At 47.5% G+C, this 20,792-nt stretch overlaps 2 protein-coding genes across 3 annotated transcripts in view; both read left to right on the top strand.

Annotated features, from left to right (window-relative positions):
- Positions 1 to 12,222, top strand: part of LOC119211508 (latent-transforming growth factor beta-binding protein 4-like) — a 29,759-nt gene extending 17,537 nt beyond the window's left edge. Inside the window, exons 3-32 of one of the 2 annotated variants that reach the window (XM_062560956.1) lie at positions 326 to 402; positions 483 to 638; positions 771 to 873; positions 992 to 1,051; positions 1,244 to 1,366; positions 2,050 to 2,226; positions 2,488 to 2,616; positions 3,113 to 3,406; positions 3,482 to 3,589; positions 3,676 to 3,807; positions 4,105 to 4,230; positions 4,560 to 4,679; positions 4,765 to 4,878; positions 5,140 to 5,259; positions 5,754 to 5,879; positions 5,961 to 6,083; positions 6,317 to 6,439; positions 6,927 to 7,061; positions 7,412 to 7,537; positions 7,641 to 7,784; positions 8,010 to 8,246; positions 8,382 to 8,453; positions 8,714 to 8,842; positions 8,930 to 9,070; positions 9,227 to 9,379; positions 9,907 to 10,023; positions 10,330 to 10,471; positions 10,866 to 11,101; positions 11,369 to 11,521; positions 11,857 to 12,222. In XM_062560956.1, the coding sequence (XP_062416940.1) occupies positions 326 to 402; positions 483 to 638; positions 771 to 873; positions 992 to 1,051; positions 1,244 to 1,366; positions 2,050 to 2,226; positions 2,488 to 2,616; positions 3,113 to 3,406; positions 3,482 to 3,589; positions 3,676 to 3,807; positions 4,105 to 4,230; positions 4,560 to 4,679; positions 4,765 to 4,878; positions 5,140 to 5,259; positions 5,754 to 5,879; positions 5,961 to 6,083; positions 6,317 to 6,439; positions 6,927 to 7,061; positions 7,412 to 7,537; positions 7,641 to 7,784; positions 8,010 to 8,246; positions 8,382 to 8,453; positions 8,714 to 8,842; positions 8,930 to 9,070; positions 9,227 to 9,379; positions 9,907 to 10,023; positions 10,330 to 10,471; positions 10,866 to 11,101; positions 11,369 to 11,521; positions 11,857 to 11,999 (4,139 nt within the window). In that variant the 3' untranslated portion in view covers positions 12,000 to 12,222. The remainder of the gene's footprint in view (positions 1 to 325; positions 403 to 482; positions 639 to 770; positions 874 to 991; positions 1,052 to 1,243; positions 1,367 to 2,049; positions 2,227 to 2,487; positions 2,617 to 3,112; positions 3,407 to 3,481; positions 3,590 to 3,675; positions 3,808 to 4,104; positions 4,231 to 4,559; positions 4,680 to 4,764; positions 4,879 to 5,139; positions 5,260 to 5,753; positions 5,880 to 5,960; positions 6,084 to 6,316; positions 6,440 to 6,926; positions 7,062 to 7,411; positions 7,538 to 7,640; positions 7,785 to 8,009; positions 8,247 to 8,381; positions 8,454 to 8,713; positions 8,843 to 8,929; positions 9,071 to 9,226; positions 9,380 to 9,906; positions 10,024 to 10,329; positions 10,472 to 10,865; positions 11,102 to 11,368; positions 11,522 to 11,856) is intronic. The other variant, XM_062560955.1, reaches the window with a different exon arrangement.
- A 3,554-nt stretch (positions 12,223 to 15,776) lies between these two features.
- On the top strand, positions 15,777 to 20,219 carry esrrd (estrogen-related receptor delta). The gene is made up of 8 exons (XM_062560953.1): positions 15,777 to 15,929; positions 16,406 to 16,673; positions 16,796 to 16,949; positions 17,196 to 17,312; positions 17,470 to 17,530; positions 17,583 to 17,827; positions 17,968 to 18,240; positions 19,971 to 20,219. The coding sequence occupies exons 1-8, from the start codon at positions 15,877 to 15,879 to the stop codon at positions 20,204 to 20,206; spliced, it is 1,407 nt and encodes a 468-aa protein (XP_062416937.1). The 5' UTR covers positions 15,777 to 15,876; the 3' UTR covers positions 20,207 to 20,219.
- Positions 20,220 to 20,792: the final 573 nt, after the last annotated feature.

The raw sequence follows: 20,792 nt of genomic DNA, 5'->3' as shown, positions 1-20,792 counted from the left end.
GTCATCCATTGCAACAGTCTGTCATCCATAGCAACAGTCAGTCCTTTATAGCAGCGGCCTGTTATCTTGTTCAGGTTCATTACATCACTACATACTTCACAGCTCAGCAATTTTCCCACTGAATCATGTTTCAATTTTCCTCTTTGCATCCACTTTGTATTGAGCAGAGTAAACACTCAAATATTCTCAGAGCAAGAGGAGAAGCCTTTGCTTCAATAAATTATTGTTACTGTTGTGAGCAAAATAGTGATGTTGTTATCATCTCATAGTCCGTGTGGATGTTTGATAAGTGTGTGTGTGTGTGTGTGTGTTTGCGTGTGTGCAGCTCCTGGGCCGTCCATGATGCAGGTCAGAGCACAGCACCCCCCCCAGACCAGAGCGATCCTCCACCAGGTGCAAACGGTAATGAGACCCCCCTCAGCGATGTTTCCTCCAGGAGCTCCTCCTGTCGCTGAGTCACCTGCTTCTTCACCTCCACCCAGGTGTCCCGGTCCAGCCCCGCCCTGCGGACGCTCTCCTCCGGGTCGGCGGGCGCCCCGGCTCCAGCGGGGGTCCAGGCCCAGACGGTAAGGGGGGGCGGCACCATCAGCCAGCAGGCCGGCTTCAAGTACTGCTTCAGAGAGGTGAAAGAGGGGCAGGTGAGCTGCTAAAAAACTAGGACTCCAACCACAGAATCATGTACTTATACTTTCCTGTGATGGTGTAACCCACGTCAACCTCCTCCTTCAGTGTGTGACAGTGTGTTACTGTGTGTGTGTCTATGTGTGTAGTGCAGCTCTCCTCTGCCCGGTCTGCGGAGCAAGGACATCTGCTGCCAAGGCATCGGGAAGGCCTGGGGTACTACAGAGTGTGTACTCTGCCCTGATACTACAGGTACTACACAATGTGTACTCTGTGCTGTACGCCCCCCCAACCACAAACACACTGTTCTGATGTGTGTGTCTTCTGTGTAGTTTTGTAATAATAATCAGTTATTGATCGCCATCATCAGGTCAAAGCAACAGCAGCTGCCCGGCTGGTTTTGAGCGAGCCAATGGAACGCAGTGTGTAGGTGAGTGACACACACACACACACACTCTCTTTTGGGGTGAAAGGTCAGAGGTTCTGCAAAGACTGGATTCAGGAGCAATCTTTCAGAATTGTTCTCATTCATATTTAAACATTTAGCTTGATGAACCTGGAGGTTTGACATCAACTGTATGTGCACTTAATGTGTGTGTGTGTGTGTGCGCGCGTTGTGTAGATGTGAATGAGTGCCTCCAGCCCGGGTTGTGTGAAAACGGGATCTGTGTGAACACCAGAGGGCGCTATAGCTGTGTGTGTAGAACGGGGTTCATCCTTGACGCCTCACATGGAATCTGCATCTGTGAGTGACACACACACACACACACACACACACACACACACACACACAGACACACACTTCCTGAGCTCCTTCAGTATTTAAAATCTAGACCTTTGACCCTCTAAAAGAATGTGACCTCCTGTAATCAGCTTTATAATTTGGTTTATTTAAAGATTCCTACGTAAAACTTTGTTTTAAACCTAGTAACATTTTTATCTTAATGAGTGAAACAACAAATCGAGAATTTAATCTTATTGTGACTTTGAATGATTGAAGGGCTATTGGCCAATCATTTCCTGAAGAACAGAGGCGCTTATAGTCAGTAGAGAAACAAATTCTGCTCTTATTTTGAACAAAAAAAAAAGAACAGGAACCAAACATCAGTGTATTTCCCATGATGCAATTCCACAACGACGTGTCAAATAAACGAAGTGCCACTTTAAAACCCCTCCCTTAACACATTTAATAAAAGGAATCCATGTTAGTGAACAAGGGGACGTCTCCATGCGTCACGCTGCTCCTTTCGTCCAATCAGAGCATCGGGAGGTGTCTTTGTGGGGGGGGGGCTGTGATGTCATAGTTTGCTTCACGTGTATCAAGGTCGTCTCTGTTGATCTTAAAGCAGATTCTGCATGTGGCGTTCTGGTGCTTCTGCTCCATGCGGTCCTCTGGTTCTAACCCCCCCCCACGGTCCTCCTCCTCAGCCCAGAGTGTGATCTCGGAGGAGAAGGGTCAGTGTCACCGGCTCCTGGGCCCGGGTCGCGGTCCGACCTCGTGCTCGCTGCCCATCCTCCGCAGCATCACCAAGCAGATCTGCTGCTGCAGCCGGGTGGGACGGGCCTGGGGGCCGGACTGCCAGAGGTGCCCCCACTTCGGTTCAGGTGGGGAACACACATGGGACCTGGTACAGCACCAGCCGATAGCCCAAACCCACGAGCCCGGCTTGCATGCTGCTGCACGTTTAAAAGTGTTGATTGGATCAAATTCCATACGTCAACATCGTGAATATGATCAAATATTCTGAATATTAGTGGAAAATGGGTTTTGTGTATCAATGATATTAATTACCCAATAAGCTCTATGATTTGTGAAGATGATTGTGGATATATGAATATATATATATGACCCCCCCCCCCCCCCAGTGGCCTTTAAGGAGACCTGTCCAGCCGGTCCCGGGTACCACTACTCGGCTTCGGCCCTGCAGTTCAACCAGAGAGCCACCGAGCAGCTGGGGGCCCGAGGAGCTTCGCTGGTGACCCCTGGTAACCACGGTAACCGGCCCACTGTGCACCACGGTCCAACAGCTCCTGGATATTTGACTTCTTTAGGTGGTGTTGGCATTTGGTGGAGAGGTTGTTTTTCTGGCGGGGGGGGTCGTGGACGTTCATGCTCCCCGGAGGACGAGGCGTCCATCACGGTTCAACAGCATCTATGTCAGAAAACATCATCAGTCTCAATGTTTCTGATATTTAATCATATTGATATTCTTAATTGATATGTTCTGAATTTGTGTTTTCTCTTTTCATATTTCAATCATATTTTTTACTGATGTTTACAGCACATTTTTTCCTAATATTTATATTTTATTTTGTGGAATATATTTCAATTTGTATCGGGTACTTTTGGTTATTGTAATGTTTAATGATTGTTAAATGGTAGCCGCTAAAGGCTAATGTTAGCTGCTAAAGGCTAATGTTAGCTGCTAAAGGCTAACGATTGGAAGACATTCTATTTGTTAAATTAAAGTGTTTTGGGGATCCTGTCCAGGTCCTGGTTCTGGGTCCGGTACCGGCGGGTCCAGTTCCAGTGGATCCAGTACCAACGGCTCCTCCAGGTCTCAGCAAAGAGGGACAGCCGATGAATCAAAAACCAGTTCTGGCGGGACCAGCAGACCTAGTCCAGCTCTGTTCCACCCCCCCCGCCAAGACGACTCTACCTCGACAGCCACCGGGGACAAAGTGCAGTCTGCAGGGAGACCCGTGACCCAGCAGAACGGGCCCCACCTCGCTCGGCCATTCACACCGGAACCGGGACCTCGGCCCCCATCCGGCGGTAGTCAAGGTAACGGCGGCTCCAAGAGCCGAACATTTAATCCCCAGAGAGATGAACCGGATCCGATGAGCTCTGTCCCCTCAGGTGGGGGCCTGTCCTCCCCCGCGTCCACCAGAGAGGACCCCCTCCCTCCTCCGGCCCGACCCCTCAGCCCAGAGCGCCCTACGACGACCCCCCAGGCCCGAGTCCAGAGTGAGTCCAGACCCCCGGAACCAACACACACACACGCACACACACACAATGTGAGTGTTTGTGACAGTTTGTGCGTGTGTGTGCAGTGCTGCGAGGTGTGTGTGAGAGCACACCTGGTGTGTGTGGCCCAGGTGTGTGTGTGCAGCAGCCAGGAGGGACTCACACCTGTGTGTGCGATGAAGGACATCAGCTCGACTCCCAGCGCACCTTCTGCCGAGGTAAATGTTTCAATCGGGAATCAGGAAACGTTTATTGCCGTTATAAGTTAGACACACGTGGAATTTGACTCTGCGGTTGGTGCCTGACGGAAGATGTTTTAAAAATATTAATTCTGATATTTTAACAATATTTTAAGGAGGTTTTGAGTATTTTATTTATATGATTTGTTGCCTAATTTACTAATATTTTCAGATAACAGAATCTTTGTAAAGGGACTTTTCAGCACTAATAACTAATATTCTTGTGTAATGTTACACTCATGTGCTCACTACGTGTGTGTGTGTGTGTGTGTGTAGATGTGAACGAGTGTGTGCAGTCGGCAGGTGTGTGTGCTGGGGGAGAGTGTGTGAACACTCTGGGAAGCTTCAAGTGTGTTTGTTCAACCGGATACAAGAGCAACAGCCAGCAGGCCGGTTGTCAAGGTGACGCCTACTTCCTGTTTTGGGTTCAGCGTGTTTCTCCCTCTCCTCCTTTTCTTTTTCTCTTCTTCTTTCCCCTCCTCATTACTTGAATCAAGTACAATGTTGAGATTCTTTTGCTTTTACTTTCTTTTGTATTCCTCCACATTTGAGGGACAGGTTTTTTTTTCATAAAATATAATCCTTAATGCAATCCTAATAAAATATGGTTAATGTAGGTAAATGAATCAGCAGTATTATTAAAATATGATTTACAGTGTGTGGAACAACATGGAATAAGTCTCATAGTGTGTACTCGTGTATTAAGATGTGTGTGTGTCTCTGTGTCTCAGACGTGGACGAGTGTGAGGACCCTCTTCAGTGCCCTGGTCAGCAGTGCATCAACACTCAGGGTTCTTACCGCTGTGTCTCCTGCCGTCATGGATACGGACTGCTCAACGGGGTCTGCACAGGTAACACACCTGCCCTTTTTCTACTGTCCTCACAGTTAGAAAGTATTCACGTCTTCATGTAACAGTGTGTGTCTGTGTGTCTCAGACGTGGACGAGTGTCAGCAGTCTCCCTGCTCCAGCGGCCGCTGTGAGAACACACCCGGGAGCTACCACTGCGTCTGTCGCCATGGTTACAGGCTGCAGAACAACACCTGCACAGGTAGCTAGTGGAGTGTTTACTCTGCTCGTCCTTCATACAAATCAATCAAGTGAGAAGATGAACAAACAATCTGGTACATTTCATTGTACCCGTAGCCCGCGCTACGCTAGCAGTTTACAGCCTTTATGCTAAGCTAAGCTAAGCTAAGCGGCTGCCGGCCAGAAGCTTCACATTGAATCTAGAGGCGAGTCAATCTGAAGCTTGTTCCTTTGAACCTGTGTGTGTGTGTGTCTGTGTGTGTGTGTGTGTGTGTGTGTGTAGATGTAGATGAGTGTGCAGAGCCGTCTCAGTGTCCCGGTCAGATGTGTGTGAACTCTGTGGGATCGTACCGCTGTACGTCCTGTGGACCAGGTCACACACTCACCAACAGGCAGTGCACAGGTACACACTCACCAACAGGCAGTGCACAGGTACACACACACACACACACACACTCACCAACAGGCAGTGCACAGGTACACACACACACACACACACTCACCAACAGGCAGTGCACAGGTACACACACACACACACACACACACACTCACCAACAGGCAGTGCACAGGTACACACACACACACACACACACTCACCAACAGGCAGTGCACAGGTACACACTCACCAACAGGCAGTGCACAGGTACACACACACACACACACTCACCAACAGGCAGTGCACAGGTACACACACACACACACACTCACCAACAGGCAGTGCACAGGTACACACACACACACCAACAGGCAGTGCACAGGTACACACACACACACTCACCAACAGGCAGTGCACAGGTACACACACACACACACACTCACCAACAGGCAGTGCACAGGTACACACACACACACATACACACAATAAGCTTGCATCACTTCCTCCTCTCTCTCCTGCAGACGTGGACGAGTGTGTTGCTGTTGGTGTGTGCGAGGCAGAGCGTGTGTGTGTGAACACCGTCGGCTCCTTCAGGTGCGACTGTGCGCCCGGGTATCAAACCTCTGGCCCGGGGAGGAAGTGCCGAGGTGAGTGAGGGTCATAGAGAACCCCCCTGACATGTTGTTGTTATTAAGAAACAACGCCTGTGTGTCTGTGTGTGTCCTCAGACGTCAACGAGTGTCTTCAGGAGGACTCGTGCTCCAGAGGAGTCTGTGTGAACTCCCCTGGCTCCTTCTCCTGTTTGTGTCCTCTGGGATTCTCCCCCAGCGACAACAGAACCTCCTGCATCGGTGAGTCAGAACCTGAGAGAACCAGCTTCTTTGTGGTCTGTTGTATTCTTCTCTGTTTCGGCTTGAAACGCTGATGTCATGATGATGTCATGATGATGTCATTTCTGGCCCGACGTCACATTGACCTCATGTGTATATGTGTGTGTATATAAATGTATATTTGGCTGTGTCTTGTATGTATGTGTGGGTCTTTGTAAATCTGTGTGTGTGTGTGTGTGTCTCTTTGCCCGTAGATGTGGACGAGTGTGTGGAGTCAAGTTTGTGCGTTGACGGGCGCTGTGTGAACACTGAAGGCTCCTTTCAGTGCCAATGTGAGACCGGCTTCACCTCCAACCCAGAGGGGACCACCTGCCTCGGTACACACACACACACACACACACACACACATAGTCAGACACACACACACTTTCACTTTAGTGGTTAAACCTGATGCTAGATGTAAGTACAGTTTTGAGGTACTTAATTGGATTATTTCCACATTCTACCACATTGTACTTTTACTTAATCTCAAATAGTACATTAGAGATTACCCTACTGAGGTAAAAGTAGAAAAACCGTAATGTAGATATACTCTCCTTGAAGGCAAAGGTATTAGCATAAAATATCAAACTACTTTTACTTCTAGTGCTAATAATAATAATACATAGTTTTAATTCAATGAACTACTTTTAGTATTGTCATCTAGTTTGTAGTAATCATTCAGTACTTCTCACAGAGCACTACCAGAGACACATAAAGATCGGCCTCATGACCCGACACGATTGCAGGTTGATTCAACCAAACTTTATTGACATAGTTCGACAGAAGACAATTAACACCCTGCGATCTGTCTCCGTCCCTCAGACGTTGACGAGTGCGTCCAATCCGGCGGCTCGGTGTGCGTGATGTCCCAGAGATGTGAGAATACGATTGGCTCATACCGCTGCATCACTTCCTGTCAGCCGGGTTACCAGGTGACCCGGACCGGCAGCTGTGAGGGTGAGTCAGACTGTACTTCACATCGAGTACCTCATGTGTACATGTACTGACTGTATGTCCCCTGTGTATTTTCCTTGTGTGGTACTAGTAATTGTACTGAAGTAACAAATACTCTGAGAGTCTGGTACTTGTACTCCGGTAACGAGTACTCTCACAGTGTGGTACTAGTACTCTGGTAACGAGTACTCTCACAGTGTGGTACTAGTACTCCGGTAACAAGTACTCTCACAGTGTGGTACAAGTACTCTGGTAATGAGTACTCTGACAGTGTGGTACTAGTACTCTGGTAATGAGTACTCTGACAGTGTGGTACTAGTACTCCGGTAATGAGTACTCTCTCGGCCCCTCAGACCTTAACGAGTGCTCCAATCAGACGCTGTGTGGACAACACGCCTTCTGTCAGAACGTCGTGGGGACCTTCCTGTGTGTGTGTGACCAGGGCTTCACCTCGGCCGACGGCGGGGGGACCTGTGAGGGTACGTGTCCGCCTCCGGGAGTCATTGCAGGCCGTGGAGAGGTGCATTGTGGGTAACGTAGGCACCAGGTCTGTGTTAAAGCCGCGTGTCGGTCTCCGTGCAGACGAGGACGAGTGTGTGTCTCGGCCCGATGTGTGCGGTTCTGCTCGCTGTGAGAACGTTGAGGGCTCCTTCATGTGTGAGTGCGACCAGCCGGGTCACGAGTTCGATACCAGCAGCCGGCGGTGCGTCAACGCGGACCAGCAAGGTACAAACAACTACAATGGACACAATGTTTTACATAACCTCATGAGGGGGGGGGACAAGAGAGAGAGAAGGGGACAAGGAAATAAGAGGGGAGATAAGAGAAGGACAGAGGAGAGAATAAGAGAGGAGAGGAGGAAATAGGAGACAATTGAGGCCCTAAATAAAGATTATTTAGAATGTGTCAATCATCTCCACCAACTTCCTGTTATTCATTCTCCTCCTGCAGCAGAGAGGCTCTCTGGCTCCTCCTCTTTCCATCTCAGCGTGTTGGGGCCCCCCCCCCTGCTGCCCCCCCTCCCGGCGGCGCGCCCCGGCGAGCTGAGGGAGTGTTACTACAACCTGGCGGAGGCGGGGACCTGCAGCCTGCTGGCCACCAACACCTCCCAGCAGGAGTGCTGCTGCACCGTGGGGGAGGGGTGGGGGCTGGGCTGCCAGTACCACGGCTGCCCCCCCACGGACTCAGGTGAGACAGGAAGTCAGTGACCTCTGACCTCCTGCCCTAACACCACGGGTTGAGCGTCACATGTTTCTTCTCCTCTCTCCTCACCTTCCCTCCCCTTTTCTTCCTTCCCTCTCCACGTGTCTCTGTGTCTTTCAGTCCACTTCCTGTCTCTGTGTCCCAGTGGGAGGGGATACGTCACCACGGGACCTGGAGCCTTCAGCTACACAGGTACAAGTACAGGCTTACACAGGTACAAGTACATGCTTACACAGGTACTTGTAACGTAGCTGCTGTTGTACTTTACTTTACATTAAACTTCATTGATCCATTAACGCATCAAATCAATCTCATATTTATTTGATGTATTTTGTTACTAAATGTACTCAAATGTATCAGAGCTCTATTTATATTTATTTATTTGCCGTGGTTGGTAACCACGGTAACCCCTTTCCCTGACTAACCTGTAACATGTGCCGTGTGAGCTCCAGATGTGGACGAGTGTAAGCGCTTCCATCCAGAGGTTTGTAAGAACGGAGTGTGCGTCAACAACATCCCCGGATACAGCTGCTACTGCCCCAGTGGATACGTGTACAACCACACGCTGCTGGAGTGTGTCGGTACGCACAACGCACTCACACACAGCGGTTAATGAGAGGATGAATGACGACGGATCGATGGTAAATGCACCGCTTGTTGTGTCTCAGATCACGATGAGTGTGAGGAGGAGAGCTGTGTGGGCGGAGCCTGCGTGAACACCGTGGGCTCTTATTACTGCAGCTGTGCTCCTCCTCTGCAGCTGGACGACACACAACGACACTGTGTCAACTCCTCCCACCTCCCTGGGGGTAGGACTCCTCCCTTCTCCCCCTGCTCCCCTTCCTGCTGCTCCCGATTCTCCTCTTCCTCATCCTCCTCTTCCTCAGTGTTTTTATCACGTAGTTTAGCTCAAACGTTTACATTGTCCATGCTCATTTGTACATTTGTGGTACCCCCCCCCCCAGACGAGAACCTGTCCCTCTGCTGGCAGCACGTCACAGCGGACCTGGTGTGTCAGAGTCCTCTCCTGGGGGCTCAGGTCACCTTCATGGACTGCTGCTGTCTGTACGGGGAGGGCTGGGGCATGGAGTGTGCCCTCTGCCCCCCCACCGACTCCGGTAGCCCACCATCACACACACACACACACACACACACAGACACACACACACACACACACACACACACACACACACACACACACACACACACACACACACACAGAGTCACACACACACACACACACACAGACACACACACACACACACACACACACACACACACACACACACACACACACACACACACACAGAGACACACACACAGACACACTCACACACACTCACACACACACACTCACGCACAGGGAAATATTCAACTTCCAAGATCAAATCTGTGGCCTCAACATGGCCAGAAGCTAGCAGCTAACGTTGCTAACAGCACTAGTTAAAATTACACTGCTTAAATGTTTTTACGTTCTATTTAGTCCTGATCCTCTATGAACTGGTCTCGGTGTAGTCCTGATCCTCTATGAACCGGTCTCGGTCTAGTCCTGATCCTCTATGAACCGGTCTCGGTCTAGTCCTGATCCTCTATGAACCGGTCTCGGTCTAGTCCTGATCCTCCATGGTCCTCTCTCCATCTACAGATGACTACGCTTCCCTCTGCACCTCCTTCCTTCCTCCTCTGTTTCCGGAGAGCTTCTCGGACTCTGGACCAGAACCCGGAGTGAGACCAGGAGGACGAGGAGGAGTCAGAGAGTCATGTGACTAAAATATTATGTTTATTATATGATATTATTTTTTCTCCTAAATGGTCCTGGGTTTATTCAATTATCTTTAGCTACTTGCTGCCTTCCTTTTGTTTCCTCCTTGTCTCTCTTCTGCCTGCTTCCTCTCTCCTTGTCTCCTCTCGTTGTTTCCTTTCCTCATGTAGTGACCCTCCTTCTCTCTCCTCTTTTTGTCTTCTCTATCTGCTTACTCCTCCTCCCTTTTTTCACCTATGTTCCTTTTACCTCTCCTTTCTCCTCTCTTCTCCTCTCTCATCGTCTCCTCTCTGCTTGCTTCCTCAGCTCCTCCCTACTTCCCTCCCTACAGTCCTGACTCCTTCCCTCCTGCTGTGGCCCCTGACTATGAGGACTACTCCCCAGCAGGGGGCAGCAGCTCGGTCTTCAGAGGGAGGACACCTGTCTCCTATCAGGGGCCAGACTTCAGGTTTATATATGCTCACATATGATAATATATACGTTGTCTTATTTCTATTGGTAGTATTATTATAGTATTATAAGTATTATCTTAGTTCATGGTGTCATCTGTAAACTATAAACAACTTCTTAGAACTTTCCTTTCAAATAATTTAAACAACTGAATATTCAAATTTAGATTGAAAAGTTTTTTGGGGGGGGGGTTCTTAGAAAATGTATGTAATGAATGAAATGTGTGATTAATTTACTAGATATGGTGAGTAGTGAACCTGCTTACCTTTAAATTCAGTGCAACCCTTCAGAATAAAAGCCTCCTCCATTTGTTTATTGATTGAATCTAGTTTTACTTTGAAGTTTAAGATCTTATTTACCTCCCCCCCCCTCCCCGATGGCTCCCTCCCCAGGCCCCCGTCCTTCCGCCCTCCCCCCGACCCGCGGGCTGAGAGGGCGTTTGGGGCTCGTCCCCCCCCCCCGTCCCGACCCGACGGGCCTCCCATCAGCCTGGCACCACTGCCCGGAGCTCCTTACCAGGTGGAGCAGGAGGAGGAGGGGGAGGAGGAGGGATGGTGGAGGCAGGCCCCCCCTTTCCCCCCCTTCACTGAGAGGAGAGAAGGAGGAGCACCGAGGAGGCTCTATGAGAGTGAGTGGTTACTGAGAAGATACAAACAAATGACGTCGTCTTTTCCTTGTGGAAAACGTCAAGGACTCAAGGAAGGATGCTTAGGAGAATTCACGAAGAGTTAGGAAAAGAAAAAAGGAACCTTCTTAAGCAAATTGGACCATTGTAATCCAGCCTTTGTATTCGGTCTCTTTCCTCTGGTTCCTCCTCTTGTCCTCCTCCTTCCTTCTTTCCTCCTTCTTCCTCCTCTGCATCTCCTCTTCCTCCGTCTTCCTCTCCTGCTGTCAGGGCGCTATGAGTCGTACGCGGGCCTGAGTGCAGCAGAGGATTGTGGGATACTGCACGGCTGTGAGAACGGAAGGTGTATTCGCGTTGCTGAGGGTTACACGTGTGACTGTTACCAAGGATACGGGCTGGACATGACCTCCATGACATGTACAGGTACGCAGAGCCAAACAAAGGTGTACATGGATGTACTCCTTACTGATCTTTCATCCTACTCGCTCTGATCTGGAGTTCTTTTTGTACTTGTTCTGTTTCTGTGTCAAACAACTAACTTGAGTTTACTTATGACTTGACTAACTTAATTACCTGTTTACTTACTTACTAACTACCGACTTGTTGGCCTAAGCTAACGTAGCTAAAGTATCTAACCAAACCCCCCACATTGGACCTCTGTGACAGCATTCACATCTCTCCTGTGTGTGTGTGTGTGTGTTCGTGTGTGTGCGTGCGTGTGTGTGTGTGTGTGTGTGTGTGTGTGTGTGTGTCTGCAGACCTTAACGAGTGCGAGGCCTCCGTCCCGCTGGACTTCCCCTGTGTGAACGCTCGCTGTGTGAACACAGCTGGTTCGTTCCGATGCGTCTGCAGGAGAGGCTACGTCATGTCCCGCAGGCCCAACCACTGCGTGGCTGCCTAATCACACCAGACCGGACCGGACCGGGTTGAACTGGACTAAGCAACGCTAAAGCAGCTTTAGAACCAGATCGGACACTTGACCCTGGGCTAAAATACCGTGCACTAAACTGGGAATGGCTACACAAACTACACTAGTTACTTCAATTACACCAGCTGCACTAGTTACACCAACTACACCAACTACATCAGCTACATCAGCTACACCAGCTACACAAACTACATCAACTACACCAGCAACACCAACTACACCAGCTACCTTCACCAGTTCACTAAAGAACAAGACATCTCTTGTTTCATCTCCAAATAGCTCTGTGTCTGTAAATCGTGTTACTGTGTGTTAACACACGTGTTACCATGTGTTACCGTGTGTTAACACACGTGTTACCATGTGTTACCGTGTGTTAACACACGTGTTACCATGTGTTACCGTGTGTTAACACACGTGTTACCATGTGTTACCGTGTGTTACCGTGTGTTACCGTGTGTTAACACACGTGTTACCATGTGTTACCGTGTGTTAACACACGTGTTACCATGTGTTACCGTGTGTTAACACACGTGTTACCATGTGTTACCGTGTGTTAACACACGTGTTACCATGTGTTACCGTGTGTTAACACACGTGTTACCATGTGTTACCGTGTGTTAACACACGTGTTACCATGTGTTACCGTGTGTTAACACACGTGTTACCATGTGTTACCATGTGTTACCGTGTGTTAACACACGTGTTACCATGTGTTACCATGTGTTACCGTGTGTTAACACACGTGTTACCATGTGTTACCGTTTGTTAACACACGTGTTACCATGTGTTACCATGTGTTACCGTGTGTTAACACACGTGTTACCATGTGTTACCGTGTGTTAACACACGTGTTACCATGTGTTACCGTGTGTTAACACACGTGTTACCATGTGTTACCGTGTGTTAACACACGTGTTACCATGTGTTACCGTGTGTTAACGTGTGAATTTGTAAAACATCAGGTTCATTAATTACACCAATCCGTTAATGAAATCAGACGGACTGCAGATAACAAAAAGAGAATGTTGAATTGTTGTAAAGTAAATATACATGCTATTGTTAGCATGTTAACGGTCCATTTGGGATAACAACAGATAGAGGTTATGCTAACATGAAGGTGTTTAGCGTTAGCTACCAAACTGTGACCACAATCTACAGTCTACAAACTACAGGACAGTGTTATAATTTGCTTAGATTATTATTTCCAACACAATCAACATCCATTAATCACAAACTATCTGCTAGCTAGAAGCTAATAACACCACTAGCATTCAGGGGTCACTGGTACAAACCTGCTCTCTGTGCAGGGAACCAGGATTTAACATGCCGTCTGAATCCAAAGTACTATACACACCAGCATCTGACAGGGTCCAAATGTCTTAAAACCAGTCCGTCAGAGGGGGACCCGGCTCTGTTGATGCCGACAGGAAGAAACGATTAGTGTGATGGGAGGTCTTGGTCCTGATCGATGTGAGGTCTTGGTCCTGATGGACCTCAGCCTCCTGCCGTTGGGGGTGAGAGGGGTCGGCTACGATCTTTTTAGCTGCTTCAGGGTCCTGGAAGGAAACAAGTCCTGGAGGGACGGCAGATTGCAGCCGGTGATGGAGGAGCAGAGATGGACTCCATGATGGCCGTGTAGAAGTGCGACATCATCGTCTTTGGCAGGTTGAATTTGTTTCTTCCTCAGAGCCAATGATCTCCATTAAAACTCATCAATGACTCACTGTTGTACCTTCATCACCATATACACACTTTCTTTATGTCTATTTTAGATTACATCGCAGGCACAGACACTAAAGCACCAAACAGGATTCATCCACTGCTGAAAATAGTCCGTCACTAAGTCTCATTTCAATAAAGCTTGAGATTATAATATGTAACTTAGAGGGTCGGCTTTGATCTGAACATGAGACGTGATTGGCTGATGAACCTTTATGAATTCTGAATGCCTTTAATTCTGGTGGCTGCTGCATTCAGTTATACTGTGTACCTGTTCCCTACATGATTGCAGCTGTTTTCTTGTGTTTTATCATAAATTGTGTGACGTAGTAAAGTTTGATTTATATTCACTGTAGCAGCGCCCTTTGCCTCACACAGGACGCACATTTTTTCCTGCTTTTTTATGATTGATTCACTTTTTTATCATTGTTGTTTGTATGACAAGAGATGAAAATATATTTGCACAGACTTTTATTGAAACCTTTCTGTTGTTTGAGTTTTTTGTCCGAATGGTGGAGATGGGCAGAGAAGAACTATTTCTACAGTATGAAGTAAAATCTGTATTTCTGAAGTGGGAAATGTGCCTCTGCTATACTACAATGAACAATTAAATATGTAAGTACAGTGAAAGTAAAATGTACCTCTGAAGTATAGTAGAGTTGAAAATTCAAATATATCTAGTTACATTCCACCGCTGGTGATTTTCAATAGCACTTTGCTAGCTGCTAGCACGTTGCTAAGCAGCTAGCACGTTGCTAAGCAGCTAGCATGTGATGAGTCACTTCAAGTGACCGGTGCTAATCGTCTCTGATCCTCCACCTGCTCCTTCACCTTAATGCCTGCAGTGTTTATGTAGATCTAGGTCTGAATGTAGGCTAATCCATGCACACTCACACACACTCACACACACACACGCACACACACACTCAGGCAGCATTAATGAGATTACCCAGTGAAGAGAAGGAAACTGTGAGGCAGCAGAATATCAGATCTCCCTTTTAGTGCAGGTAGCCTTATCTCACACACACACATGCACGCACACACACATTAATGCATACACATGGACAAGCTGCCAAGTTCTGGACAGCGAGAGACAGACAGGTAGAGACAGACAGGTAGAGACAGACAGGTGTAGTTATGCAGCTCTTATGAAACACAGATGGAGATAAGACCGATCTGAGCTGCATGAAAGTCTGAGATTGAGATTAGGACTCAGAGTGTGTGTGTGTGTGTGTGTGTGTGTGTGTGTGTCTCATCATCTCCTTTCTAAACACAAACTCATAATATTTTACACACAATTAACTTCTAGAAATATGATTCTGTGACCTGAACAAACGACTAAATGCTAAAACTAAAAGGCCCCACTGACACGTCTGCTCTGATTGGCCCGTCACTGAGTGAGGGCGGAGCTTACTGATCAGTCTATTGATTGGAAACACATTGATTGACTGAGTGAATGGCTTATTTTATGACGTTTACTCCAAGTCAATGAAGACAAACATGATGAATGAGATTTATCCATCAGAATGGAATACATTATACACTCCTTTTTCAAAATTCACTTTATTTTTTAATTGTTATTATATATTTATTTACTCATCAAATATTGGTCGTTGTGTTTGTTTTGTTTGCCAATCCCGTTTTCTGTTGGTTTCTATAATCATTATCATGACAACAAGGCTGTTAATCAACTTGAAATATTTCCATTTAATAATAATAATAATAGATTTTATTTGTAATGCACTTTACATTTGAAACAAATCCCAAAGTGCTAGTGCATTTACTCTAAAAACGGTTTGTAGATGGAGTTTTTTTTATTGATTATGATATAAAGTGTTTTGAAATTAGCTTTGAGGAGCTTCCGACGTGGCCTACTTCTGTCACTGTCCTAATCAATAGAGATGATAGAAGCAGAAGACCAGTGATGCTGCGTGCTGATTGGCTCATCCTCCGGGCTCCGCCCCCTCAGATAAGACGGATAAATATCAGAGGAGACACATTCGACAATCAGTCCCCTCCAGAGAACCCGTTTTTACGACCGGAATCTGAGCCTGTGAACACACCCCTGACTCTACGGCTTCTGTTCTGGTCCGGTTCTGTTCTGAACTGGTGGATCGGGTTCAGGTTTGCGATGGAGCTGAAGGACTTCTGCCTGATAGACTTTCACTTCATGAGTCCACAGCGGTGAGAAACTAAATCCTCTTTATTTATTCATGTTTCTAAATGAAGGTTCAGTGGTACGAAGAAGTACTTTTAGATTAGTGGGAGTTTTGGAAAGAGAACTTTGAAGGGACGTGATACCACAAAGCAGAAGGAGACAGAAGTATTAGAATCAAAATGTACTTAAAGTACCAAAAGTACCCTGTATGCAGAGTAATATATAATGATTAACGTAATTAGGTATTGATGCATTCATTTGTTTCATAACATTACTGAAGCTTTATTATGAAGTCAAAGTATAATATTTTACTCTTAGATGTAGAAGTACTACGTAGCGGAAACTGGGGATGAATAAGTACAAGTACCTCAGAAATGTCTTATGAGCATTGCAAACGGAAAGTGACTTTTATTCTGAAAATCTATTTGTTCCAGTGTTACAACCTCAATCAGCTGATCAGTGAGCTTCATCGATTTCATCCCACACTCTTCTTCTTCATCAGCCTCCTGGACTCCTCATCCTCCCCTGCTGATGAAGCTCAGTCATCGGCTGCCTTTCCTGATTCCTCCCCCCTTGACCCCTCACGCCGGGCCTTCCTCCTCCCCAGCCCAGCCACCTCTTCCTCCTCCTCTTCCTCCTACAGCCCCCTCTGTGGAGCGCCGGAGCCCAACTCCCCGACCGGATCTACTTCCAGCGGAGGAAGCGTCGGAGGCAGCGCCGCGGTCTCACAGGCCGCGCTGGGCTTTTCTCCCGATTCCTTTTCGTCCCAGGTGAGGTCCATTTACTCAACACCACTGTGTAGAACTGTGTGCATATCCGCCGCTGGAAATAGTCCCCCCCCTTCACAGGTCCTGGGCTCTGAGTGGCTCTGAGTCTCGTGTGCTTTCTGCAGGTGGACTCCATCCTGAGGGGCGACTACCTGACACCCATGGGTGCCGCGGGGCCCAAGAGGCTGTGCCTGGTGTGCGGGGACTTTGCCTCCGGCTATCACTACGGCGTGGCGTCCTGCGAGGCCTGCAAGGCCTTCTTCAAGAGGACCATACAAGGTGAGGGCGTGCCGATCAATACCGGGGATTAAAGAGCAGTATTGCTGCCTATTGATTAGTGTGTGAAGCTGTGAGCTCACACATCAGCTGCTGCACCAGAGGAGAAGCTCCACGCGACACCGGATCGATTGACCCAGAAACTTCTCTGCTGAGCATCAGACTGCAACTCAAGTTTACTTCAATCCTCCTATATTTCTGCTGACTGAGGATGTGATGTCATCGACCTTCCTGTCTGTGGTTACCTAGGCAACATTGACTACAGCTGTCCCCTGGTGAGCGAGTGTGAGATCACCAAGCGGCGGAGGAAAGCCTGTCAGGCCTGTCGCTTCCACAAATGTCTCCAAGCCGGGATGCTGAGGGAGGGTGCGTGTGGCAGGGGGCCTTCCCATGATCCTTTGCAGTGAGACACAAAGAGACACAAACAACCACAAAGAGACATGAACAACCACAGCCCCTGTTAACTTTACACCCACGCCATATTTTGTGTTTTGAGTGTTTTGTATGTCCTCCGTGTCTGCAGGAGTGCGCATGGACCGGGTGCGAGGAGGTCGACAGAAGTACAAGCGGCGGATGGAGGCGGGGCCTATTTCTTTCCGTAAAGCTCCGTACGGTGTCACAGTCAGCAGCAGTGAGTTCACACCGAAAGCTCCGCCCTCGAACTCCACCCCCCCCAGCCCCCCCTTCTGTCTCTTTATTCACCGTCGCCTGTCTTTTAGGAAACAAGTTAGTCTCCCAATTGCTGCTGACAGAGCCCGCCCCCCTCGACGCCAATCAGGACAACTCCACCAATGACGGCAGCCTGCGGAACCTTCTGACACTGTGTGACCTCCTGAACCGGGAGCTGCTGCTTCTGATTGGCTGGGCCAAGCAGATCCCAGGTACACCTGGGTCCCCTGAAGGCCTCATGAGGACTTTGTTATTACAGATTCTTCCTCAGTCCCCAGATCTTCTTTCATTTCTTAATGACGATATTTACACGTTTAATGAAGACGGCGCACACCTTCTCTGCCCCTCTCAGGTTTCTCTGGGCTCTCATTGGTCGACCAGATGTCGCTACTGCAGAGCGGTTGGATGGAGGCCCTGCTGGTGGGCGTGGCCTGGCGGTCGCAGGAGGCTAAGGGGGAGGAGCTTGTGTTTGCCAGAAACCTGCGGCTGGACGAGGCCGAGTGTCGAGCCGCGGGATTGGCCGACCTGCACGAGGCGCTGCGTCACCTGACAGCCAAATACCGGGCGGTGCACCTGAGCGCCGAGGAGGCGGTGACGCTGAAGGCCGTGGCGCTCGCTAACTCTGGTACGCAAGTACGCTACGGGTGCTTTATACTTCTACTCGAACAGCATGCCAGAGGTACAGATTGTACTTTTAATGTACTACCTCAGAGTTACATGTTGTACTTCTTACTGTACTACTTTATTTCATTCACTCACACAAACCTGTTGCCATGACAACCACTTATTAAAACTCCCAGCTGCGGTTTGTTGTAAACAAACGTTGTTTCATTTAGAGAAGCAGCAGCTGTGAGGCCTCCGGACTAAAGAGGTGCATCCGAGACAGAGGCTGGTATTGATTTACACCGAGGGGGGGGGGGGGGGGCTTATTGATATCGATCAGCGGACAGCAGCTAAGTGATCTTCAAAACACGTATTCAAAGCTTTATGTAGCTTACCAGCAGTCAAGTATCATCAGCTTTATGTAGTACACCAATACTAAAAGTAGTTATAAGTTTCCTGTAAAAAATTCACCAGCAGTAAAAAGTACACAAACAATATAAGTACACAGGTGGAGCTCAATGGCTCTGAGGAAGATGGGCGCTCCTTGTGAGTCAATTGTTGTTGATGCTAACGATGCTAATCATGCTAAGGGGGGGGGTCTTCAGTGTGATAACAGCTGATCAACAGAGTGCATGATGCATTAAAACGCTCCTGCTGAAGCAGTGCATGATGGGACACTTCCAGCTGAAATCTGGTCTCTCTCCCACTGTCTGAGCCTCGGATCAATAAAGAGTATTGATAGACTCGGTTCTGGATCGATAAACTGCTAACTGTCTGCTGGAGGACACAGCAAGTGTGTGTGTGTGTGTGTGTGTGTGTGTGTGTGTTCATATAATGCAGCCTGATGTGTGTGTCTTAGTTACTCAGCCCATTAACTGTTTCAACATCAATACTTCACACAATAGAAGATGATGAGTGTGTGAGTGTGTGAGTGTGTGCGGTACAAACACCCAAAGACTGCCCTTGACCTTTGCTTGACCTCTCCTCAGGCTTTTATTTTGACGTTGAGTCTCACATAAATGGACATTTTAAAGTTTACAACAAATACAATAACACAGTCGTGATGAATGTTTTCATGAAGCCAGCAGAACGTAACAATGTGCTGCTTCATTCTGGTGAAAATGTGGAATAGAAGAAAAAGTAAATCAACACTATTTTATCAGTTGTTAACAGTTATAATATTTGATGAATACAGTTAGTTCAATATCACCTTTTTTATAGAGGAGATTCAATAGCAAATAAAGATCAACAAGAGGTTCACAATATGTCATCGTAAATCAAAGCTAATAACTGACTTAACCTGGGTGTGTTTCACTTGAATCTTTAGATCAACCTTTATTCTCCCAAACTCACACTTTAAAAATGATACTACATTTGTAAAAATTATGAAATAATAAAAGAACAAATATACATATATTTACAAGTTACTGATATTCTGGCAACAATGCAGTGGTCTGTTAATAAAGTAAATATTTCTTTATTTGATTTAAAATATGGAAAGCAACTGTGTGCTGATTTTATATGTGTTGTTTTCATATCAGTTGTTTCTTTCTTTGTTCGTTATCGTATTTTTCTTTTGATTAATGATGTATAAAGTATGTTATTATGGGAATCAGAAGCCATTTAATCTGATGTCAAAAACAGAATCATTGTAAAGTCGCTTGTTTTATTCAAATCCCGACTCTTCTTATAAATACATGACGTTTGATGCGTTAAACTTCTCTCTCTGTGACAATGCCCCCCCCCCCCCAGACGCGGACCCGGTGGACTGCCCCGACGCGGTGCACAGGCTCCAGGACGGGCTCCACGAGGCGCTGCAGGACCACGCGGCGTCCCGCGCCGAGCCGCGGCGGGCCGGCCGGCTGCTGCTGAGCCTCCCGCTGCTGCGGCAGACGGCCGGCCGCGCCGTGGAGGCTTTTCTCCGGCTGCACCGCCGCCGCGTCCCGCTGCACAAGCTGCTGCTGGAGATGCTGGACGCCAAGGCCTGAATGACGTCATCTTCATCATCATCAGACTCACTAAGTGATCTCTGACCTGAGAATTAATCGACTTCATAAACATCATCATCATCATCTTCGTCTGAACATGCGCAGATTTAGATTTCCATTCTATTTTTGTAAAATAAAAGCATTCCTTTTGGGAGCTTTTCCCTGTTGTGTTTGTGGGAGCTGGTTGACGTGGAAGGTGAGCGGGTTGCCATAGCAACAGCTAGGAAGCAGGATCCAGGAAGAGGTTGTTTTATTTTGTGATGTTTTAAAACAGAGCGGATCAATGATGATGAATAGCTGATTAGTTTTTTTAAATCAGCTTTTAACTGACTCTTGTAGATTGAATGCTTTTGGAATAAAACGTGATTTTAAAATCATTCCAGTTTGTTTTGTTTCAATATCACTTTAATGTTGCATCTGGTAATTATGGAGCTCTTTTTAATTTATTATATGTTATTATTCATTTTTTAATATTTGATCAATTACTCAACATACGTGTTGATATGTCTTTCCCCACAATGGGGACAAATAAAGCCTGGTTTAACAATAGCATTAACTAATTATTTATTGTGTACTTCCTAAATTC

Source organism: Pungitius pungitius, chromosome 3 (genome assembly GCF_949316345.1).
Source record: "Pungitius pungitius chromosome 3, fPunPun2.1, whole genome shotgun sequence".
Taxonomy (NCBI): domain Eukaryota; kingdom Metazoa; phylum Chordata; class Actinopteri; order Perciformes; family Gasterosteidae; genus Pungitius; species Pungitius pungitius.
The sequence above is the reverse complement of the archived record's forward strand: the minus strand, read 5'-3'. Positions and strand labels throughout refer to the sequence as shown.

Excerpts from the sequence above, each read along its gene's own strand:
- esrrd (XM_062560953.1), top strand. The coding sequence starts at position 15,877 with ATGGAGCTGAAGGACTTCTGCCTGATAGACTTTCACTTCATGAGTCCA. Across the intron at positions 16,674-16,795 it reads CCGATTCCTTTTCGTCCCAG|GTGGACTCCATCCTGAGGGG; the intron begins GTGAGGTCCATT and ends TGCTTTCTGCAG. Across the intron at positions 16,950-17,195 it reads CTTCAAGAGGACCATACAAG|GCAACATTGACTACAGCTGT; the intron begins GTGAGGGCGTGC and ends GTGGTTACCTAG.